This window comes from Hippopotamus amphibius, chromosome 7, assembly GCF_030028045.1.
Source record: "Hippopotamus amphibius kiboko isolate mHipAmp2 chromosome 7, mHipAmp2.hap2, whole genome shotgun sequence".
Taxonomy (NCBI): domain Eukaryota; kingdom Metazoa; phylum Chordata; class Mammalia; order Artiodactyla; family Hippopotamidae; genus Hippopotamus; species Hippopotamus amphibius.
This window is the reverse complement of record NC_080192.1, coordinates 113,749,229-113,775,303: the sequence shown is the minus strand read 5'-3', so window position 1 is coordinate 113,775,303 and position 26,075 is coordinate 113,749,229. Positions and strand designations below refer to the sequence as shown.

Sequence of the window (26,075 nt, the reverse complement as noted above, 5' to 3'; positions counted from 1 at the left end):
TAAATCTTTCCTCATGCCTGTTGGCCAAACTCTTCCTCAATACAAGAGAACTCTGTGAACTCCAACAAGACTCCTTGGGAGTGATAAGTAACCTAGTAATATGTCAAGTCCCCAAACGTGAAGGATTTTGGCAACAAAAACAGACGTTTAATTCTACTTAAAAGACAGGGTAGCCATGCCAGTGTTGTTCCCAAATGAGGTAATGTCCATGGCTCTTATCTGGCCTTTATTGAGATTTAATGTCATTTACCACTGGCTCTAGTGAACCTGCAAGATAATCTCACCTTTTCTGACGTGCATTACTTCCATTCATTTCAACATGGCAATTATGAGCCTCTGGTTTTTAAAATGATTAAGAAACAAATCCCACATGTTCTTTCCTTTTTTGCACGTCCTATAATTTGAGTCTTTCTTCCCTAGTCTCTGAAAATTCAGAGATCAGCATATTTCTCGTTTTCAAGGTATAGTACTACAGAAAGTCTCCAAGGTTTGATATATTTATGTAAATATTTTTCAAAGAAGTCAAAATGTATAATTCAAGAGAATGTCCTGTGAAAGAATTTGTTTTCTGATTACAAAATGATTTCCTGCTTTTGAAAAAAATAACAACTTTCTATTTACTTAGCTGGCTCTGAAAGTCCCTTGAGATTACTATTCCTTTCAGTCCCTACCATCTCTTTTCCAGGTGTGGGTCTTTTACTGATTTAAAAAGGTAGCTTTATGCAGAGAAGGAATCTATAAGCTGTTGAAGGGAAGGAGAAAAAGAGCCCTCTCTGTCTTAACCCCTTATGCTCCCCCCACAAAGAACAACAGGGTGAAACAGAACTATTACAACACAGATGAGACACTCGAACAGACATGACAAAAAGATTTCCACATGCCTTTGATGTCCCTTTTTCAACCAGGGTATAAGCCAGTCCTGGTAAAGACAGAAATCTGTTTGACAAACACAAACACAATACCCAGCACCCAACACCCATAGAGTTGTTTTCTTCCAGCAAGCCCTTCATCTCACTAACACTCACCCCAGAGCAACAGCCACAAACCACCCCAGAGTTAGAGGGTTTTTACCTTCCCACAGCATTTCACATATTATGTAGCAGAGGAAGTAACTAAGGATATCAAAGGCAGCCCAGAGACAGAGCAAAAGACTATTTTCTGTTGCTGGGCAGACTGGTGAAACACGAGCCAGACCTTTTAGTGATATGAATGGGGAATGAGGCCGGGAGCCCCATTTGTACAAATGGAGAAGGAGCCAAAGAAACAATTCCAACCTCACCACTTCTAAGTTCAGCCAAGGGGGGATCCTCAATAAAGAAAATCTGATGGGTGATGCCCCCTGACAATCAGTCTTCCTTCTAACTCAGCTGCATCCCCTATGAATCCTTGAAAAGCCTGTTCTGCATTACTCATTACTGCAGGCCCTTTCCCTTCAAAGAAACAGTGGAGTCTGACAGAACTGTATGGGCCTCAGGGCCTCATCTTTATAACCAAGAGAATAACTCCAGCCCCTCTCTCCATCATAGGGATATAGTGAGGACCAAGGGAGATGAGTGCTTAAGAGTTTGTGCTAAAGAAACCACCAATGATCCATAATGCATGTAACAGAGACCAGAGCATCTGGTCTGAGACCCTTGGGAGTTGCACAGTATTTTCAGGAGACCTGCAAGATTAAACTATTTTCAAAATGACACTAAGACATTACTTTCCTCTTTTATTCTCAGTTTCTCACAAGTATACAGAGGAGTTTGCCAGAGGCTACAAGGTGTTCGCGATGATGTCAACTCTCTGATGACTAATGGAATGTGTGCTTGTGAGTTCTTGTGTTTTATTTTCTGTTTTAGTTTCTAATTAAATATTGATAGACAAAAGCCACTTGGGATCCTCAAAAACTTTTAAGAGGGGAAAGAGGTCCTGAGACCAGTTTGAGACCTGCTGTCCTAGAACTTTAGTCCCACCCAACCATGAAGTTCCCAGGTGGGCTGACTCTCACCCAGTCCGAGCCTTTCTATACGTTGTTCCCTCTGCAGGGGGAACTCTTTCTCTCCCTTCCCTTGGCTAAGTTCTGCTCTCTTCTTAGATATCACTTTCTCTGGGAAGCTTTCCCTAACTTCTCTAGGACCAGTCAGGTGGCCCTGCTATGCTCCCCCAGCACTTGGCACACTACATTGTAACTGCCCATTTTTCTGGTCTTTTGTTGTTGTTCTTGACTTCTTCAATACAAGAACTGACTTGGTCACTATTTTGACTGTGACACAGTAGTATACAGAAGCTGTTCAACAAATGCTTTTTGAATATATAAAACAACCAAGGAAGGAAGGCAAAAAAATAAGTCTATCTTCCATTGTCATCTATAAGGAATTAGTTACTAAAAATATCAGTTTTCATTATAGCAAAGACTTACTAAGACTATGGTAGTAACAATAATAACTATTTATATATCTCACTATGTACCAAGTACTATTCTAAGCACTTTGAATGCATGAATTCATTTAGTCTTCACAAAATCCCTAAGAGGTATACGCTACTATTACCCTTGGTTCAACAAATGAAGACACAGATGTACAGGTAGTGAGTGATGGATCTGAAACTGACACCTAGACTAGTCTGGATCCAGAGCTGCAGGCCTTAATGACTCTACACACTGCCGCTGATGTCAGCAGTGTGGACCTCAGGCTTAGAACAAATATTTGGATCTCAAGGACATATCTCTAAACTGCTCACAAATCAGAAGCATGACCTGATATTTATTTTTTATTTTTATTTTTTTCAAGATTACAAAAGGTTTTACTTAACCATTTCAACATTACATTTGTATCGCCTCTACTCATGCTGAGATGACCTGATATTTAAATCCCACCCCAGCACTGCTCCACTGTGAGTGACCACAGCAGCCACGTGACCTCACCAATACCACCTGTCCCCAAGTTTATAGCTAGGGGTTAAAAAGGACAGTTTCAGTAAGAAGTGTATTTCTCAATCACTTGTTGTACTTGAGTCTTTTCTAGAAGAAATGTTAAGTTAAAAGCAATAAATAAATTTATAAATTTATTCAAAAGAAAAGTTTCTTTTGTATTGATAGCACAGAGAAAATAGCAAAGTAGGGTTTGATAGTTCATGTACTGTGGTGTTAAGCTCCCTAATGTGTATCAAGCAATGCTTACAACTTCACCCCAAACAGGGAATGGCCCAGAATATTCTGCAGGCATACTTGATGGGAAGACACAACTCCACCTGGTTCAGAGAGGAAGGCCAAATGGAAAAGCACGCTATAGAAAACCTAGGTTTTAATGCAAAGGATGACCTGACTGAATCACAGTGTGACACTGCATTCATGTTTATGATGAAAAAAAGCACACCTAGGAAATACCTGTTCTTTCAGCAATAGAAAAAAGTTGTATGGATAAAGTGAAAAGCTTGTATATCAAATCTTCACCTGCTAACAGCATCAAAATTCATCCTGCAGTGTTTGACATAAGTCACAAAGAGTGACTATACTTACCTGGAGAAGTGTCCCATGAATATGGTTTTGCCGGAAACACTGGTCAGTGCAGTCGGGGAGTCTGGCCAATAGAGTTCGGATGGTTTCAGGGATTTCATCCATCATAACAAATGGGACCAAGGCACGAGCTGCCATTTCACGGGAGCGGTACACAGGTGAGCAACCACATCTGGGAAAAGATAAAAACACAAGACCACTCAATGCTCATTTCCACATCTGTACCTTTGTACATGCCGATGTTCTACCTAGCTCTGGCTGGGACACCCAAGGGCGGGGGTTGGGGGAAAGAAGTTGTTCCCTATTCCAAGTGATGTTTTTTATACTTCCATTATTCCAGATGATTTTTTTTTTTGGCATTAGTTCTACAGGTAACTTTGCTTTTCTCACAAACATCATTAACATCTAGGATTCTATCACAGGAATAAATGCAGGTAGGATTTGGTAGTAAGACAATAAACAGTTGCTTCTCGACAATCAAATAACTATTTACTGGGCACTCTGAATGAATAAAAGCACCACGGTAAATGCCATGAGAAGTAAGATAGTCACTGTTGTCTCTGAGGAGATGGCTGGCAAAATAAGGAGTACATTTTAAAAGATAACCAAAAGCAGTGCTGGACAACTGATAGGCAAGTATCTTGACATGATGGCTACAGGAGGATGAAACTGTGGGTTGTGGGTTGTAGTATTGAGAAGGATGGAAGTCAGGAAAGCAAGTGTGATTCAATCATGCCAAAAGAAACTAGGCAGTTGTTTTAACCAGGGACAGTTGGATAAAGCAAAGGTGGAAATGCTTGAGGTATAGTTGAACGTGTCTGTTGCAACAGAGGCTCATGAACAGCAATGAACTGAAGGCTGAGAAGTAGGTCAGGCCAGACCAGGGAGTGCCACAAATGGCCAAGTACACCCTCTGGACTTACTGTCAAGAGAATGAGAGGCACCTTCCAGTCACCAAATCCTTGCCTCTCGGGCTGACTCACACCCAAAGAGTTTGGATACAAGCCAGTTCTAAAGTAAGTGGAAGTCACGGACAAGTGGCATTTTGAGATTCTACAAAGGTCATTGGGAAGGCAGGTCATCGAAGAGCCTCTCGAAACTTTTTTGTAAACACTTAGAACCTGAGAGTCCACAACCATTTTGTTGAAACTGTGCACCTGAGAGCCTTCACAGATATAGTCTTATTTGAAAGGAAAGCCCAATAGGGTAAGTCCTAGCTTAGATAAGTTCTTGACTAGAACTCTCAAGACTTGATGATTTTTCATCCCATTAAAAAAATAACTCAACTTATATAAATGTCTTAGATGCCAAGACAAGAATGAGGAAGATTAGAAGATACGAGACTATGCAGGGGAAAGAGGTGGCCTCTTGTTTTTTTTTTCCCAAAATTAATCAATATTCCAAGAAAAAATTACTGGTAAGATCTGGGCCATTAGGCTCATGTGGCATGTAGAGAGACAAAGCCCTATGACTGAAATGTTTCTAACACCTCAGAGGTATCACTGGCACTTATCTTAATATGACAATAAAAGTACAGATATAATTTCTGTACAAATGTAATGATCCAAGCAGAATTTCACCGTGGGGAGGAGGGCAGGTAGGAGGAGGTAGGGAGAGAGAAGAAAGAGGTACAAGGTAAGTTAAAACATTGTGTCGCTTTTTTCCCCCTGAAGACAGTAGGTCTGGTGGGGCAATCAGCTCACGCTTTCAGGATGGAGAAGAGCTCTCCTTACCACATGTTATGAGAAGACACCGAAGGCTAAGGCTACAGTAGGTAGCTAGAGATTTCCCAATGGTTTTTGACTGGGTTTTGCCAACTCACCCACTTCCTCACTTATCTTTTCTTTAAAATGATTAAATGTTTGATCTGTAATTGGCAAATGCAGTCAAATGTTTGCTTTGGCCCAAGTGGGGGTGGGGGTGGGGGGGGAGTTGGAGGTGGGAGTGAGAAAACTTGATGGAGAAAAGAAAATACTCTGAAAAAGCTTTGAGATTTAATTAGCAAATGACCTCAGTCAGCACAGTCATTTGTCGGAAGCTTCCTGGGCAGTCTGTCCCCCACCCCTCCGACATACACACTTTGTGTTACAGTGTGTTTTATGTTACCCAAAAGGCTTTTGTGTATAAATGTTTCTTTTCAAATACAAATAATTCTGACATGGTTACAGATGTTTAGTTTCTAATTAGCAGTAACTGTACACTAAAGAATGCCCCTCCTTTTGCTCCTGACCTTTTGCAAATGATGATTTCCCAAAGGAATCTGGCATCCATACAGGAGAAAGAATGGAAAGTGGGAAAAGTGCCAGAATTTTCTGCTTTCGGATACCCTGTACTAGGGTACTTTCCAAATGCACACAATCAGGTTAAAGAGCAAAACAAAACCTCCCCTCAAAAAAGTAATGCAATTACAGAAAAAAGGAAGCCCATTTTTAAAGTAATATTTAATTAAGTACCATTCATTCTAAAGCAATGACTAAATGTAATTTCAAACTCCTCTCTTATTGCAAATTGTTTAAAAGGAAGGATAGATTCTCGTCAACACACACACACACACACACACACACACACACCCACAATCAAGCTAAAAACAAAACAAAACAAAAGCAAAAAAACATTTCCAGGTTACTATTCTTTCAGTCTTCGGGGGCAGGGAGAGGGTCTGGTAAGATTTAGCTTTTCTCCAGGTGTATGTGACCTGTAGTGTGAGGGGATATAAACAATCTTTTCAGCCCTAAGTGGAATATATTTGAAGCTAACATGTCTTTTTCCTATAGACAGAGTCTTCTAGTTTGATCAGCAAAGTTACCAAAATCAAGCAGAGATGTTCTTCAGGGACACAGATCTGATGACTATAAGGGAAGGTAATCAGAGCACCTGGATTTTCATCCTGCTTTGGACACCGAGGTTTGTGACCTGCACAAGTTGTAGCAACCTCTGTGGATCTGTCGAGCTGACTGTGGTGGCAATAATCTATCCCCAATGAGATGGTGTCTATGAGAACATTCCAAGAAGGAAGGCACTTTGGAAATACAAAGTTTTCATAATGTATTATGCCTCTGTTAGTACAGGATCAGCAAAATCTAGGAATGGCAGGCCTCTTTGTGGCCCCAATGGGAGAATTAAGACTGTAGTGTGAATGCTGTACCATTTAAAAAAGGAAAGACAATAAATTGATGATATGATGGCAAGGAGGAATTTTTTTTTTTTTTTTTTTTTTTTTGCCTCTATTATAAAGTGATGAGGAGGACTCTGGAGCCCTCCTGAAAGAAGTGGGGGACAGCTTCCAGTCTTTAAGTCTCAATTTCCTTTGGAAAATAAAGCAAAGATTTGAAATCTCGGTCATTTCTTCTTTTATCATAGTTTGAAAAGCATTTCCTCAGTATCCCTAGCTGTGTTCTAGGCCTCAATTCTAGATGGTTCACAGGATCTGAGGGACACGCAGACACTGGTGCCCTTAAACCTTTAGCCTTCTCACCCCAATAAACCCTTTCTACATTCATTTTTATCACATGTTTATCGATTGCCTACTGTGTTCTTGGCACCGTGGAACATGAGAAATTACATGTGTAATAGTAACATTTGCATCCTACAACTGTAAAGCCCTTGGCAGTTTATAAAATGCCTGCACATCTGTTATCTCTTGACTATATAGCATTCCTATAGGACGTGAGGGCATTATAAACCTCGATTAACAGATGAAAAGCAAAATGCAGTTCAGAAAGGCTAAATGGACCCTCCACGATGTGTAAGCAGCAGTGTCCAGGCCAGAACCAGCACCCATGGCTCCACAATGGAGCACGTGGGCTATTCCAAACTCTAGCTCACACTTGGATATCGGGGGAGCATAAAAATATCTCCCAGCTAATGAAAACACAAGCTTGAATTTACAAGTATGTGGGATAATCTCTAAATTAGTGGGGGGCTTTTGTTTTTGTTTTTGTTTTTAACATTTGTAGGATCATGAAAACATTTCAGAATCTAAAGTGAACCGTGGACTCTCTCACAAGAGCAGCAGATTTATGGACATACACGTACAATTTTAGAAGGGTCGTGATGCACGTTCAAAACCCCGAGGGCAGTGTTTCCCAGACCCAGGTCTAGAATCTCCAGTTGCTCCCCTGCACACAGTGTGACTGGCAGGTAGGTGCTCTGCTTTAGAGACGTGGGGATAGAGAAGAGCAGGACGCGGTCATAGGGAAACTTCAGCTTAGAGTGGGAGCCAGCCAGACAGCCTCATGACCACAAGTCAATACTACCCAAGGAGACAGACAAGGATATGCAGGGCACAGAAAAGAGAACAGGAGTGAGAGTTGGAATCACTTTCTGGAGAAGATAAAGGACCTTCAAGTGAGGGTGATATATACCTTTGGACTTGGAACCCTGGTGGACCCTGGAAAATTGAGAGTATAGTATTCTAAGCAGGAAAAGACCCCTTTTCTGAGGTCACCCAGTTTCACAGCGCGGTGGCTAAGCTTTTTTCCAGGTGTTTCCCTCTTATAGTTATCCTCAGAATCTGTTCCAGTGAAAGAGTTCACAGGTAAGTGGCTGGACATCACTCACACCTGTAGGTTAGGCATGGCGACATCGCCTGAGTGCCTAGCAAAAGCATACGCTGAGTTAGGAACCAGAGAGGAATGTCACTGCCCAGGCCACAGGGAGTCGAGAGTCTAGTGGGTAACACGGGCCAATCGGCCACTGCATTTCAGGAACATGAGAAGTAAACGTAGGCTGCTGTAGAAGAACTGAGGTGGGACACCCAGAGAGGAGGGTGGGTGGTCTGGGAGATCATGGTCCAGTCGTGACTAAGTGGGGTCAGGCAGGAGGAACACTTGGGTTTGGCAAGAAAGAGGTGCCCTCCCCTGTGCCTTTTTGTCCATGAACCTAAACTGCCCCTCAGGGCATGCAGTCAAAAGGAAGGGAATTGAGGTTTATTAAATAACTATTCTGTACCAGGACTGGCTATGTACTTCAGACACACTTTTATATACTTCACTAAATCCCCATGAAAAGGTCACCATCATTCCTATTTTAAGATGAGGAACGTGAGCTTTCCCAACACACTTTAGGTCATAAAAACTAGCAGGTGGCAAATCCTATATTCTAATTAGGGTTTGTCCACCTGCAAAATTTAGTCTAAGACTTTATAATGCAGTTGCCTCAAAATCTTCAGAGCCTTGAAAACGCCAAATGTCTCCAAAAGTAACCTGTTCAGCCCAATCACACTGAGGTATGAAAGATTTATGGAACCAACCCGTCCCTAACTGGTAAAATGTGAAGCACAACAATACAGATGCTGCTGATAGTAACTAGCATCTACGGAGCATCTACAGAGGGCAGGCCTAGTGTTAAAAGCTTTGCACGTGTTACATCATTTAATCGCACAGCAAGGCAGAACAGCTGAGAGAACATTATTAGGCAATGTGGGAGAGGTAGTTTTGAACCGAGGGGATTCCGTAAAGCCTGGTGGCCTTGAGTGAGCCCCCCATTTCATGAGAACCAGAATGAGTCTTCAGAAAAGTCTCAGAATGGCTTCAGGACCCAGCCAATGTCCCCTTTCATTCTCCCTCACTGACACGATAAACGTTCCCCCAGTTCCTCTGCATTTTCAGACCCAGATCCAGTCCTGATCCTCACTTTCCAGAAATCAAGTTGTACCCTGCACAAAACAGTAGCCCCCCCAAACTTCTGCTAATGATGCAAAAAAAAAATCACCCACTGTCTCTACACGTCCCTACTTGACCAAGGAGTTCGCACCTTAGGAGCTGAGCTGAGTTTGAAGAAGCTACCCCCTGAGTCGCTCACTAAATTTACTCAAGAATGCCTGTCATTATGTTCTGCTTCTCATACAGCATGGCCAGCTGCTCTTGGGGAATACTCATCTACTGACAAAAGCTGAGACAACCCTACCTTGCAGGGTATCTCTGAAGGCTAGGTAGGAAGGGGTAGGCTGAGGCTACAGGTTATACTACATATACATATATAAAAAACTTTGCATGTTTTATCAAGCCAACTGTTGTTTCATCCTCTGCACAGTGCAGTTCACATTCACTGGAGTGAATGACCTTGTCACCCTTGTACACTTGGGGAATGCTTCTTCATTCTCTGAACTCTGCTCAGCTATCGCTTCTTTTAAAAAATCTTACTGTACCTCCTCTGGTCAGAGTCAATCCTTTTCTCTCCAGTGCCCTGTCACTACAATAGCATGTTGGGGCGGGCGGGTATCCCATTTGCAACCCCTCCATGTATCATGTTGGCTAGATCAAAATGATCTTTTTTTAAAAAAAAATTTTTTATTGAAGTATACCTGATTTACAATATTGTGTTTCCAGCATACAACAAAGTGATTCAGTTATATATATACATATATATAAATTTATATGTATATATATATATTTCTTTTTCATATCGTTTTTAAAATTAATTTTTATTCAAGTATAGTTGCTTTACAATGTTATGTTAGTTTCTACTGTATGTCAAAATGAATCAGCTATACATATACATATAAGCCCCCTTTTTCGTATTCTTTTCCATTATGGTTTATTACAGGATATTGAATATAGTTCCCTGTGCTATACAGTAGGACTTTGTTGTGTATCTATTTTATAGATATTAGTTTGTATCCACTAATTCCAAACTCCTAATTTCTCTCTCCCCAACCCCCTTTTCCCTTTGGTAATCATAAGGGCATCTGTTTGTTTTCTATTAGACCAAAATGATCTTGAGAGCAGAAATAGGGTCTTTATAGTTCTGAATAAATAGCACATAAGACAGGCGTTAAGAACCTGTTCTGGAATCCAACAAACCTAAGCTGAAGTCCCAAGTCCTGCCACTTCCTAGTGGGTGACCTTGGACAGGTCAGTGAACCTCCTAAGTTTTTATTACCCATAAAACATGGAAAAGTGACTACCTCACAGGCTGCTGTGAAGTTTAAATTAGACAATGCATATAGAACACAATGCCTATAAGTTAATGATCAATAAATGGTAGCTATTATTGAACGTAGTAGGTGGAATAACTTTCAAACTTAAAAGCTTGATCCACACATACAAACTCTCTAGTCTTCTCTATTTCAACAAGTGAGGACCCAGAGCCTTGCTGTACCCGACAGGCTTCAGTGCTCACAAGGACCTGTCCACCCCCCACCCGCCACCCCCAAAGGAGCTGGAAAGGAGAGAAGGAAGATTGAGTTCCTTTGGGACCAACTGACTTGTTTATGTGAGGCCCACTGTCTTTACTCCTTAGGTCCAGGGCCCAAATTTTACTTTCTGTTAATTCTAATGCCGTTTCACCAAAGATTTTTTTACTTTCTATTGTCTGTGGTTCCTAGTTTCAATCTTGACTTTGGAAACACATGCTTGTGTGGGTACATGTGTATGCATAAAAGAGAAAAACCACTACAAAAATAAGGTTGTACCAGTGAATCTGAAAAAAACAGTTCACCATGCCCTATCACTATGAAGCATGTTTTTGTTGTAAGTGTTATTCCTGAAGCCCCTCTTGCACATCCTCAGGTGAGCTGAGTGTGGCCATGGTTGCCAGAGTCTCTACTTGTCCTTCCTCTACTGATTTTTAGTCCATCAAAGGACCTACCGCCACCTGAACTACGTGTTCCTTTTCCTGCAACTGAAACTGCTAGCACTTAGAAGTTGCATTTACTGTCATTTTGCCCTCTGCACAGCTCATGGATTTCTTTATTCAAATATATTTCTTGGAAGGATAATGGGTTCAGGACTTTTGAAGTTTTATTAAAAAAAATCCTTGGCTTGGGTGGTGTGGGGGAAATAAGAGCAGAAGACAGTAGCTAAGCTAAAAATCGCACATTTCCAGCTTTCATGGACAAAAATACATATATGTATACGCAGGTAGAATGTTTAGTTTAAATATCTACTGGGCAGCTCAAAGCTGTAACTGCTCTTTACAAATTAACTCTAATCAACATGTTAAGACCTTTTAAAAAATATTTTTATGAAGAAATGCTGAAAATAATTAATAAGCCAAAACAGAACATCTGAGAACAGCAATGTGTAACCCCTGGGACATCCCAACCAGAGTCTAAGCTGTAGAAGGCGCATCCTCTTGAGGTCACCTCCACTCTGCCTCCAAGTTAGCAACGCTTTCCCCAGGTCGACTAGCCACAGGCTGTTAATCCAAAAGGGGTGAAAATGGCAGCTGCCCAGAGTTGGGAATTGGCCTCTATCATTTTGACATCCCTCCACTTGTCCCTGTGAGAACTGGATTCCGCACTCGGCCACATATGCGCTGAGGACACAGGGTCACAGATGCAGTGGCAATGGCTACTTGCATTCATACCATTCCTTTCAGTGTTAGGAAATAAAGCAAGGGAATTTTCCTACAGGGACAGGGGAAGGTACCCAGAGTGGTGCTTACTTTAAAGAGATCTTTGAATAATGCTCTTCAATTATTTAAGTTACAAACGTGTTTTTAAAAAATGAAAGGATGCTTTTTGAATGTTAATGCCTGGTTACTTGCTGATATCAAAACACAGAGTTTTGAAAAAAGATATGAAAATTATATTTCATCTGAAATTTCATTTCATGCTTTCATTATTTCTTGACTAGACAAAAACAAATACAATTTGCAACTGAATTTTTCAGATTCCAACCAAACTGTCTAGACAGCTGGAAAGAAGACTCTTTTTCCTCTAGGGCACTGAAATGCAGTTACACCTTAACAATGATTCTTTCCTGACTCAGAAAAACATGGAAAGGACTTTACAGCAAAGTTATAAAGATGTTGGAGGCCCTAGAGATTAAAAGGGAATCATTACCTGCAGTCTTAACCCAAAATAAAATGGAGTATTATAAAGTGAAAAAAAAAATCTAACATAAACAGTATAAAACTTTCCTACATGATGAAAATAACCATTAGACTTAGTTTGAAATTTTGGCTTGATCTTCCCTTCCAGTCCACCTGTGGGTTTTCCTCTCTGACCTTGGATCAGTAAGCCACATACAGGTCTACTGGCCCCGAAAGACAGCTAGAAAAGCGTTCTGGATCTGCCCTCAGGGCTCTCAAACTGGGATAAGCGGTGTGCAGGGAAGGAGCTGAGGGCTGCAGCTTGTGCAGACCCAGGGGAAGAGCTGCACATTCCTCTCAACAGCAAAACCCTCCTGTTGTTTCTGCCCTCGCTCCACTAAAGACCTAAAGATGAACACATTCAGGCAGCCACTGAGTTTTTAAGGGGGTTGATTGTAACACCCTGGCCTCCGCATGTCTTCTCCTTTCCTTGCAGGTAGTGGGTGGGTTGGAGAAAGCAATCCTGAACATGCTGAGTCTCTTTGTGGTGATGGTCACTGCTCAAAGGCCAAGTTCTCTAAGTGACCTCATACAGCTGAAATGCACCACATTAACCGTTAGGGCATGCGGTTCCATATTCACAGTGAGCGGGTTTCAGTTCATAAACCCAGGACTGGGTGGTCAGTTTAAGAAACTACACAAAGGTATGGAGAAAATCTACTCTCTTCTTTTTAAGCTATATGTATTTAGAGGGAAGGTTTGGAAAGGAATGTTTTTGGTCCCATTTTTTAAAGTTTTTTTTTTCTGTTTGTTTTTTAGCTTTCAAATGTTCCAGAACCTACAATAGCTCTCTATTGCCACATTAAATACAAATTTTTCACTCTGGCATTCAAAGCACCCTAAACCTAGCCCAATACTGGGTAGACAAATCACAGGTGCTGAGTACATCTTTCTTGGAACTATAGAATTTGACTTTTCAGGTGGCTCTTTCTGAAAAGATATTAAAATCTTGTAAAATCCAAGCATCCTGTGAGTCAGGTGAGTACATAACATACCCTCTTGATAATTTTTAAATAAACACCTTTAAATGTGAACAATTTTATGATCTTCCCTTTTGACAAGAATCTGTTACATTTCTGGGAGATTCCAACACCCACGCTAAAACTCAAGGAGGGAAGGGAAAGGAAGGTGGGGACATTTACTGCGTGTCTGCCACATGTCGGGCAATGTGCTAGGTACTTTCAAGCATTTTATCTCATTTTTAGTACTCACATAAACCCTTTGAAATAAGTACACAACACTACATACATGTCAGGTTTTGCTCTAGATAGTCCAGTGGGACCAGGTACAAAATGATGAGTTAGCAAATAAAATGTACCTACAATCAAATAAAGTGCACAGTGCCAATTTCCTTCTGTTCTGGTAACGGATGTGCAATCCTTTATAAGCAATTTATCCCATTAATTCCAATGGTTAGAACTCATCTTTGCAGATCCCACATGTGATGAACTGGTGGCCTAAATGTGTTTCCTACTGCTCCAACTAGTGTTTAATAAAATAAAACCTAAAGCTTTATAATGCACTGTCTTTAAGGAAGGTAAATTAGTCACCAGGAAATAGTCGTCCACAAAATTGTAGTCTTTGTAGCACAGTCAGTAGCCAAAGGTTTCTGAAGAACCCTGTAATAGACTGAAACGGGCTCCCCTAGGGCCGTGGCAGTGTCCTCTGCTGTCCTCTATCAGTACTGACCACCTCAGGTCAAATCATCTACACAGTCTTCTGAAGTATAGTATTTATTTAGAGACAAGTTCAAAATGTCCAAGAATAAGAATCTTTAACATTTTTAAAGACAACAGACACAGGTCAGCACACTGGCAGGATCTTCATGGGCTTAGGAAAAAATAACACACATAGTCATCAGCTTGAAGTGACTATTTTGGTGGAGTGAAACCTACTGTTAAGCAGAAACTCTCCCTTTGATGCCTCTGTAGCCAGGCTACTTTTAAAACATCCTCAAATTAAAATATTAGTATCTAAATGTGGCCACAGGCAAGTTACATAATGTCCTTTCACATCCTCATCTGTAAAAGGAGATTAGAGTAAGTGATCTCCAAGGTCTCCTTCAATAACAAAATCCTATAATTCAATGGACATTTAAACATTCCAGGCAGATAGCTATCTTTTTTATTTTAAAATATCTTTATGACCTCTCCTGACTTGCTCCACTGCTTAATCTCATAACAATATTGAGGCCTATAACAGAAGTTTTATGTCTGATACAAACCACACTCAATCTTTTTATAGTTGGGAGCCAATTTTCTCTAGTTTGAGCCTCTCTGGAGTTGGAGAACAAATGACCAGTGTTTTCTATACACAGGAAAACCTTCATTAACTATATTGGAATCCTGTCATTAAATCACCCCTTACTCTTCCCTTCTGTGGGCTAAATCGGCCCCAACTCCTTTAATCATGTAGAACCTCTTCTCTAGAATCTAGTTAATTATTTTGCCCCTACAGAGAGCTGAATGAATCTTCCCAGTACTATCAGCTAAAACAGTGATTTGTGCTACTGCTAGATGAGAGAAATTTGAGCTTTTCTTTTAATTTGATTACTCTCCAGACATTGCAATTTGTTTTTGCTAAAGTTAATTAATACCCCTGAATGACCCTCCTCAGGTTTCACGGCAACACTTCAAACTAAAATCAGAAAGAATAGATTTTTTTAAAACCATGAAGTACATGGAAAGTTTTGAAAAATTCCAAGAAATTGCACTTTTTTGGCCTGAAAAACCAGCACAAAAGAGCAAAGAATATTGAGATGTTAGTAAGAGACCCGCCCCAGGGAAGATTCTTATCCCAAATGAGGACTGCAATTAGGTAAAGTAAGTCATACATCAGCATCCAAACAGACCACTGCCAGCACTATTTTTAAATACCTTCAGGGAAAGTTTTACGTCCTCCTTTGGTTGTCCCAGTGCCCATATTCGTGTCACAGTCAAAAGTACTTCCTTAAGTATAATTATACTCTTTTTTTACTGCAACTTAATTTTGTTTTTCTGGCTCTATATGCCAGGGAAATAAATGAATTTGTGCCAAAAGAATAATCTTTTGACTGTCCAGAATATATCCGAATAAGAAGAAAACAAACAACCCAACAAAAAATTGGGTCAAACTTTGAACCAAGACTTCAGCAAAGAAGATATATGGATGGTAAAGAAACACACGTAAAGATGCTCAATGTCCGCCGTCATTAGGGATGTTCAAACTGAAACCACACTGAGATACTGCTACATACTCACTAGAAAGACTAACATTAAAAAGATGGAGCACACCAAGTGTTGCCTAGCATATGGAACCACTGGAACTTGCAACCTCTGTTGGTGGAAACGTAAAACTATACAAGCACTCTGGAAAATAATTTGGCAGTTTCTTAAATAGTTAAATGTATGCACTTTTCTACAACCCACTCATTGCACTCCTAGATGTTTACTCTAGAGAAACGAAAGTATATGTCCATACAAAAACTTGTACATGAATATTTCTAGCACCTTTAATTTGTAATAGTCAAAACTAGACACAGCACAGATGTGCATCAACAGGTGAGTATGCAAGTAAATCACGGTATATCTGTACAATGGGATACCACTCTGTGACAGAAAGGAACTACTGATACGTGTAATAATATGGATTAATCTCAAAATTATGCTGAGTGTAAAAGTCAGGCAAAATAAAATACATAACGTATGATTCCATTTATATGAATTCTAGGAAATGCAAATTAATCTATAGTGATAGAACAGCTGTTGCCAGGTGATGGGGGTGGGGTTGTTGGAGAAAGTTACAAAGGGGCACAAGGAAACCTTTGCGGGTGATAGAGATGTTCACTATCTTGACACTGGGGATGGTTTTAAGGGTGTATAAACTTTGCAAATTGTACACCTTAAACGTGCAGTTTATATCAATTATACATCAATAATGCTGTTTTTTAAGAATAGCATTTCACATACATTAGCTAAACATCCTGTCTTGTTCTCCCTCTGAACTTCCAGTTTCATCTCCAAAACATTCCAAATCTTCTCTTGCTCATATTAAACAAGCCCAGCTATTTCCTTTGAACTTTTATGACCAGCATGAACTTTTCCTTGTGCTGTCTTAAAGAATCGAATCAATAAACACTTAAATCCTAATCACATAAGAATTAAAAAACAAACTTTTTTCAGGACAGTGTACCAAATCTTCCACGTGTTCTTCTAGGACAGGCTCAGAGGCAGCAAGTGACTTGACCAAGCTCCCAAAAGAAGTAAATGGATAAGCCGGGATTCAAAGTCAGGTCTGTCTGACTCCAGAGCCTGTGGTAGTTGCAAAAACCAGCATGCCCCAACTATAAGACATTTTTACCATATAGGATGGGACAGCAAAAACAAATATTAAAAGAAATGCAATTTTATAACTCTTACATATACTTGAAAACTCACACCATTCAACCAAGCAATACCAAATCTGTTGGGCCAGCTTTAATAAACTCTGCATTTAGCAGCAAAATTTTTCACATGGTTATTAAGGTAAAACAGGTTTATCCTCCATCTTGAGTAGATTGAACCTGCTTCCTAATATCTTTTATTTTTGCTTATTTTGATAATTTGCTTACTGCATAGTGGAAAGGTAATTTTCAACTCTTCCCAGTTTGAATCATGCTGAATTCCGAACAAATGGAAACCAAATTAGTGCACTATTATTTAACATAGCCCCAATGAATGCACAATGGACACTGCTGTGCAAAGTTTGAAGATGAAACAAAATAGATTACACTCACACATACCCACATACCCTACCACTAATTAAAAAAATTCTAGTGTTACAGGTATACAATTTCAGTGGTGGTATTATCTTTGTTCAGAAGCAAGGTACATTACTATATGGTTGAAGCCTTCCAGCATTTAATTAGGTTACTAATTATAAGGAGAATCACATTACCTTTAAGTCCTTCCTTGGGTTGTGACTAAGGCTTAATACATTAATTTCACTGTAATTGTATTTTAAGATGGGGACCGTGTCAATAAAGAATTCTGGTCACATCCTCCAATATGTTCATGTGATTTAAAGTTTTGGCTGTGACACAATTTGATATATTTATGAGGAGGAAAATTACTGCTAATCCCCACTGTTACTTTTAGTGGTCAAGAGATAGTTTATTTTGCACTTTAAGCATAAGTAACATTCAAGAGACTAGTCACAGAGGGTATATACATGAACATAAAAAGAAAATCATTAAATGACACTATTCTTATTTGAATTCAATTAATAAATTTAGCATCAATTCAGTATCACATTACTCCCCAACTTCCTTCCTTGCTCATCAAAAAGAAAAGAAAAAGTCAGGGCAAATTATATAAGTCATTCTTCAATCATGTCAAGGACATAACCTTCAACCTAAGATTAAAAATAAAGTGCTATGGGACGTCCCTGGCGGTCCGGTGGTTAAGACTCCGTGCTCCCAATGGAGAGGGCCCAGGTTTGATCCCTGGTCAGGGAACTAGATCCTGCATGCCACAACTAAAAGATCCCACAGGCTCCAACGAAGACCCAGTACAGCCAGATAATTAAATAAATATATATATTTTAAAAAGTGCTATGTTTGAAATTCAATACCGTTTAACTTCCGAGTGCTAAGATTTAGTACAAACAACATTTCAAAGGAAAATAAAACAATCTGGATCACTTCTGTTCATTTTTTATGATTTCATCAGTAGATTTCTATGGCTTTGTATACAATTGCTAGTATCTGGATCCTTGGTAAATTGGTAGGATTTGGAATCATTTAGTTTATAATCTGTATCACCAGTTTGTACAAGGCGCAGAAAAGTTCTCCACGTCCTTACATATTTCAAAGTATTTCATTTATTATTCAAATGATTATTCCGACAAAACCATTAGTCAAGAAGAAAGCAATCTTATTTTTTAAAGTGGAGATTTTTAAGATGCTCTTTTCACAAAAGACTGCTTTATTTACCCATGTGATTCTGATAAAATCTTTATTTCCTAAAATAAAACTTTTTTTTTTAATGCAAATTTTTCTTACGTATGAGAAGGTCAGGGCATGTTTTTACTGGTTTCACTCAAAGTGAATGTTTATATTTTAAATTTACCTTAGCTTCTTCCTAAATTCCTATAGGTTCTTGCCTTTTCTAAGGAAAATACTAAATTTAAATATAAGAAAGATATTGCTGAAACCATGGTGAATGTTTCATAACTACCTTGAAATGATGGTAGGGATATGTGCGTGAGCGAGCTCTCTCTCTCTCTCTCTCACACACACACACACACACACACACACCCCACACACACATGCATACACACTCAGGAAAAAAGAAGCACCTTTTAGTCAGAGTTCTGAGCTTAGGGGTTAACAAGAAAAAAAGTTTCCCGATTTGCAATAGAGCTATTTTCATACTTTCTTTTTCCACTATGAAATCACATTGCAGCTGTATCACCAGGTAACATGTTTGCATGTTTTGAGATGTTTCTTGGCTTAGTTAAAAAAAAAAAAGCAACAGTCTAGTCCTCAAAAAGAAGCCCCATGACCAGTAAGGCTGAAAAAGGTGGTTGAATCACTGGTCAAGAGTCAGTCTTACAGCAAAAATCGGTTGCGCTAAGAACAGAACCTAACAGGAAAACATAAGGTCAGACTCGAGACTGATTTGGCGAAGAAACATGTACTTGGCCACTCCAGGGATGCAGATGAGGTTAACTTCCATGACTACATTTAGTCATGGAGCATTTCAATGCCACTATTTGAGAATCAGAGCAATAGATGCTACTATTCCAGCCACCAAGAGACCCCATTCACCTCTTTTGTTACATTTGCAGAAGGAGAGTGGCTATAGTGGTTTAGAATCAATCATTTTCAAGATATGGCTCTTTTCCAATCCCAGATTTGCCAATACATCCCTGTAATGGCGGCAAAATGGTCTCTCTTCTGTTCATTAAGGTTCTTTATGCTTTCAGTCTCACAGTTCTTAGAAGGATGCATGATACCTTACATGCAACAGTGATCAAGTTCAACATAAGGCAGACCACCCAGCTCAACCCTATGGTATTTCCAACTGTGTCCAAAGTACTGGAGCTGCCCGGAAGCAAGTATCATTCATTCATTCACTCATTTATATTGTGGTAAAATATACATAAAACTTACACTTTTTTTTTAAGGTAAGAAGTGGATTTATTTAGAGAGATACACATTCCATAGACAGAATGCGGTCTGTCTCAAAAGGTGAGAACAGCCTTGGGAGAAACACACTCCACAGAGTGTGGGGCATCTCAGAAGGTAAGAGGCCCCGAAATACGGGGTGGTCCAAAACTTACACATTCTTAAGTGCACACTTCAGTGGCATTAAGCACATTCACCAAGCAGTGTTAGAGCATTTTAGACTCTGGCCTCAGTGTCTAGATATCCAGGCATTCACTGATTAATACTCATGGCTTCACAGAGATAAATGTCATTCCATTTTCAGGTAACCTTTTAGATAAGTATACAAAAGCAGAGTTCATTTAACACACTAGGGCTTGTAGGCTGGAGGTGAGGAAAGAACCACCCAAACCAAGCATTTGTCCATTTCCTTCCAGGTGGAAGACAGAAACTCTGATATTCTCTTCCTTGCTGTTAAGCCTTTCAGAAAATTAGGAACCCACTATTCCCTGACCTTTGGGATTTTTACAAACATAAGCCTGTGGTTCAGGACACAGACAAGAAACTGTCCAAGGAAAACATGCCCCCAAATGAACAGGATATAAACAAAGCTGTAACTAGGTAATTAATGGTAGGGACTCAACTCCCCTCACTTGGCTTCTCTGATAACAATCTGGTATTTTATCAGCAGGTCTTTTATCTGGAAGGATTCACTGTGCTCTGCTGCCTGGAACTATTCTGGGAGGGGACAAAGACAAGCTTTCATCTTGGAACGGAAATGGAACCATATCTAGAAGGGCTGAGGAAGAGTCAAAGCTGTAAAAAGACCTCCAAGTCTTTCCCTGCCAGCAGGGAGAGGTAAATGGAAAATAGGATGCCCCGTTTCACTAAACGCACAGGATCAAATTCTGGTGGGGAAGAAGCCACCGCAGTCCCCATCCAGGCAATGTGCAATGTGTCTTTGTCCAGAGTTCTACACCCTATCCCCACCACTGGCTTTATCCCATCTCTAACACCACACCCAACCAATGTCTCTTCCTGTCAAAATCAAAGAAACAAACACTATAACTCATACTGTGGTTTAAATGACCAATAATACCTTAAAGTACTATATCTCACCTTGGCATTTCCATTTTAGAAGGGATCAAAACTCTATACTTAATGAATGAAACTTCAAGATTCAGCTCAAAAGGGAAGAGGCATCTGAGAAAACTGGGTGGGTACAGAGCACTGCTTAAGACCTCTGAAATCAATCCATACAGGTTTCAACTACCATGGGGGTGAAGCTGGTCTGGGTGAATAAAGTGGGTTAGAATCTGGCCCTCTGAGTGACTACGGGTATACATATTATTTAGGAGTAGAACATGTTCCCTAATCCCCTCCAAACGTGGCCACTCCACTCAGGCCTCATAACATGCCACGGATTGGTCGTGGAAGGACTCGGGAAAAACAGGGCTTTGAATTCCCCCTCCTACTTAGAACTCAGGAATATTTATCCAAGGTTGAGCCAGGGTGGCCGGCCAATTCCAAAACCCACAGCCTGGGGCCTAAGAACCAGAGCACAGATTGCCCAGTGAGACTACTGCCCTTCTGTCTGGCTGTGGAGCAATCCTGTGAAGCCCCCTAGGTTCAGATCCCAGGCCCTCATGACAGTCCACAGTGGTGCAGACCCGGGGGAGGGCACTAGGAAACCACTCTGCTGGCCAGTTTTCCATGGGGAATTCTAGCAAGACATGGCATTCTAAAGCTGCTACTTTAGGGACATGTTCAACCATGCAGCAGAATGCAAATCCCTCTCTAGTCTTTTCAAGGTTTTCCTAAGTCCGGTTTTCATTCTGACTATGAATTAAATTCTGATGTCTTAAATCATGCAGAAAAAAAAAGGGGTAAGAAGTGATTGAATTATATTAATTATATGGGATTGAAGCTCAGCTAGAAAACAAGAATTACATTTCTTAAGTTTCTCTTCACTAGACTTATGCAGGTTATAATTAGTATTAAAAGAATTTTACTTTTCATTTTATCCAAGCTGAAAAGAAGCTGAGCCTTAAATTCTGGCTTTACAGGAAAAAGAGATTCTTCTGGGAAAAAAAAAAAAAAAAGGAATAAACAGTCAAGCAAAAAACAAACCACCACTACTCACCCAATCACCCAAAAAGATAGCTTAAGGGACTCACTTGTTCAGTGTTTGAAAATATTTTCTACCCACTTTGTAAATTATTTTCTTGTTGGTGTGACACATCCTTTAGTAATAACAATCCAGCTTTTCCTTGGCTACCTAGATATATTTCCATAGTTTCCAGCAAAACAGATGGCCTTTTCCTGTATGATTGCAATAATCAAAACCGAGTAGGCTTATTTACATAGTAGCACCCTTCATACAAATAGACATTTTGTTAATGCTCTGGACACTGTGGAGACCAACCAGAAAATCTCATTCACGTGGGCCTGCCTAATTTTGATTTTGCGATTATTCAGACTGAGGCTGAGCTAAAAGTTTACCTTTGGGATTGAGAGTCTCACTTAAAACTGGGAGAAATGTGGCCATCCCTTGGGAACTGGTGGCCAGGACACAAATATCCCAGACCAGGAAATTTCCCTGATGTAAAACAAAACAGAACAGAACAATACAACCCAAGGGGCACATCTCACACATCTCCTTCTCAGTGTGCCCTCCAGCAGGTTTGGATAATGACCTCTGGTTGGTGAAAGAAGGAGGTGGGACTTTGCATATGAAAAACACAAAACTGAGGAACAAAGGGGGATTTCAACCCACCTCAGAGGACTCATGGTGTGGCTTATCAACTAATACGTTAACCTGATGCTACTGTTACCCACCCATTAAAAAGCAGTTCCCTAAATTAACTACATACAATTTGGAGTAATAAAACTTTCATTTCATAATATTCAGTAATTTGAATTCTTCACTGATTCAGATTGCATTGTTAAGGCATCCTTTTAAAGTGTAAGATTACCACATAAGAAAACACTGGCAATTTTTTAAAATTTCAACATATATTGATATCCTTATGATTCTGTTTCCTAAGAGAGTAAAAAGAGGATGATCAAGTAAGCTACTGTGTATGAAAGTACTTTGTAAACTTCAACTTCTTTATATAAATGCTTGTTACTGTTTTTTTTTCTTTCAACAACCTTGAAGATTTTCAAAATTATGTTAAGTTTCAACAGTAAAAACTTAAGATGGTAAAGTCAGATGGAAAATATATGTTCTAACAGTTTAAAAATTATGCCTAAGTAGAAGCCCACAAATAATCTCATTAAGATTTCATGCTTCTTAAACCTCAAGACATGTTTTTTCTTTTCTGAGACACTTATAACTGTGCAATGACCCACGATTTCCTATTATAAGGAAAATTTCTTTTGTAAGAAATCCTCAGTGTTTCTCAAGAATCTCAAAAATTCAGTTGAGCCAGTTTTATTTAGCAACGTGTCACAACCACTTGCGCTTAATTGCAAGTTTTTCTTCCTTTTCTACTGATTTCAGAGTAGAAGAAGAGACCACTGCTAGAGCAATGCCCAAGGGGGGCAGGGGAGAAATATCTCAAGAAAGCAAAGTAAATGCAAATGTTTGTTATTTAAAACTGCGGGTTAGGACTTCCTAGGTGGTGTAGTGGTTAAGAATCCGCCTGCCAAGGCAGGGGACATGCGTTCGATCCCTGCTCCAGGAAGATTCCACATGCGGTGGAGCAACTAAGCCTGTGTGCCACAACTATTGAGCACATGTGCTGCAACTACTGGAGCCCATGCACCTAGAGCCCATGCTCTGCAACAAGAGAAGCCACCGCAATGAGGAGCCCACGCACCGCAACAAAGAGTAGCCCTGGCTCGCCACAACTAGAGAGCTGCAACTAGAGAAAGCCCATGTGCAGTAACGAAGACCCAACACAGCCAACAAATAAATAAATAAATATATATAAAAAATAAAAAAACAAAACTGCAGGTTAATTTTGGCATGTTGAGAACTAGCTTGTCATACCACACAGATGGAGCACGTAAACAGATGAGTAAAAGGGCAGACTGTAGTATTAAGTGCTAGCATAGCTAAGGGAGTGGTGAAGAGCGTGGATTCTGGAGCCAGACTGCCTGGTTCAAATCCTGGCCTTATCACTTCCTAGGAGTATGACCTAGGGAACATTCTAAACTTCCTTCTGCCCAACTTTCCCTCTCTGTAGGATGCAGGATGGGAATAATAATGTCGGGGACCTCATGGTGTTGTCATGATGATTAAACGAGTTAGTATGCATTACGTCCTAAAACAGTGTCTGACCCATAGTAAACATCTGCTAATTACTATCACTTATCATTAATTATATGGAAAAAATAAGAGCAAACATGATAGGGACTAAGAAGCAACACAGAACAAAGGAAATCCGATAATGCCAAAAATCTTATCTGTCTGATGCTCCACTGTATTTCTAGCCTGCCGGACACATAATCGAAGCTTACAGTGATTATCTGTTGAGTAAATGAATAAAGAATCAACCCCTGACTCCTTAACGAATCACTGTTCGACTGTGGACACATTCTGCTTACTCCTTCTGGACCTTGACTCCTCCATCTCCAAAGAAAGGCACCAGCACGTGCTACTTGCTACCTCAAGCTGATGATTGTCAGCATGCAGGGAAAAGCAAATCATTTCAGACTTCCTGGAGCGCTATCAAGTCAACGACTTTTAAAGCCAACGCTCCTTTGTTACTGAGTACCTGTGAACACAGTCAATAATACTGGAAGGATCCTCTGTAATGCCCTGAGTCCTGTTTCCTTTCAAGGAAGTCCTCTGACTCCAGCTGGCCAGGGGGAATACGTAGACATCGTGCTAGGCCCTAAGAGCTGGCTGTTCAGACTGGAGTGTGCAGAGGCACCACCTGGGGGAAACTGCTGACTTCTAGATGTCTATGGGACTTGCAGCAGGAGTTGTCCAATAGAAAGCTGAATCTAAGATTCTGTACAAGTTCTGGATCTAGGAATGACTCATCCATGTATGAGAGTTGCCAGCCGGGTGCGTACTGTACATGTAAAGTGAAAAAAGAAAAGAGCAGAGGCCAGGAAAACGAGGTGCGCCAATATCTGGGAGGCAGCATGAGGAAGGGGCCCTGATAGTGGAGGAAGAGGCAGAAGCCAAACAAGGCTACAGAGGAAGAGCATCTTGAAGAAGTCAGTGTGCAGGAGTGTCAAATACCAGAGAAAGATCCAGAAAGATAAAGACGGAAAAGCACCCAGTGGCTTTTGTAACGAAGAGGTCACTCTTCTTTCACCTTTGTCAGTGAAGCTTCAGTTAAGTGGTGGAATAAGCATCCAGGCTGCAGTGGAATGAAGAATGAATAAGAGGGTAGGAAGCGGAGACGGTAAACACAGACAACCTTTTCCAAGAGTCTGGCTATAAAAAAAGGAGAGAACTATGGGGGTACGTAAGAATGGGTGTCTCCATGGAGAGAGGCCATGCCTGGTGGCTTCTATTTTCTCTTGTAAATAAGAGGTGATGAAAGTAGGGGCCTTGGGTTTGGGTAATGACACAAAGTAGGCCCTTAGCAAGTACAGTTAACGGCTGGATGGTCTGGTGATGAAGAGCGCTCACAAAATAAAGTGAAAGACGAGCATCAATGGCGAGGAAGAGGACACCTGTCGCTGTGTGGAGGCGAGGCAAGACGAACAGCCAAGAGTCTCACTGTTCGTGGTGAGTAAGGAAAACCAGGTACAAAGGGAAAAAGTCGAAGCACATGAGGGTGAATGTATCTGGTGCAGCTGATGTGACTAATGCAGCTTGTTTTAACAAGAAGATTATAAATAGACCGGTAAGGGTCAAGGCCAGAGGAGAGGGAGGGAAAAAACTGCGCAGATCACAGAAAGATTATCAAAACATGGTATGTCATTCATTTTCCTTGTCCTCATTTTAAGCCTACTATAATTCCTCTTTACCTTCACACGCTATTCCCTAATTCAGATTTTTCTGCCTAAAGAGAAAAACATACAGTTTTGATCCTAAAATGTTCCCTACCATGTAGGAGAAAATGACTTCATATTAATTGGCATTTGGGACTTGGTACTCAAATCTTCAATTCAGGATTAAAAATGCCTTCTAAGCACCGTGGCTATAATTTTTGAGAAAATACTTAAGACTAAGGAAATAAAGGGTCCTCAAGGAAAAATATTAATAAAATATTTTTAAATTTAAATATTTACTACATTTGTAATGATTTTCCCATTACTCTTCACTGCTTCCATAAGACTTGGAAATGCAACACTTGGAGTAAATGCTGTTCTTAAAGTTACCAAAGATTTACTGTGGATGGTTTATCCTGTTAAGTAGCAAACCATTTATTTTGTGAATTTCCTGGGTCACCCTTGATTCAAATGGAAGCAAAGCTCTTTATGATAACTTCCAAGTTATGAATCATAAAACTCTGTCACAACCTTCCCCTTATTAGATTCCACTGCTTACAGAATAAACAGCATGACTTTTCCCTCCTCTCATAAGAGCTGCTAACCAGCATGGGAGATTTCTTAAAGTCCTCAAGAGAGCAAGCTGAATTCCCAAGTTCTTTTCCTGCCTTGCTGCTAGGGAAAGCCTCTTGAATTTCTCCAAGCCACCAGTGCTCCTCCCCTTGTTTATAG

General features: G+C 40.2%; 1 protein-coding gene across 4 annotated transcripts in view; it reads right to left on the bottom strand.

The window, feature by feature from the left end:
- Nucleotides 1–26,075, bottom strand: part of THADA (THADA armadillo repeat containing) — a 323,481-nt gene that overhangs the window by 143,077 nt on the left and 154,329 nt on the right. For all 4 annotated transcript variants that reach the window (XM_057740678.1, XM_057740680.1, XM_057740681.1 and 1 more), the window contains exon 29: nt 3,503–3,671. In XM_057740678.1, coding sequence (XP_057596661.1) covers nt 3,503–3,671 — 169 coding nt within the window. The remainder of the gene's footprint in view (nt 1–3,502; nt 3,672–26,075) is intronic.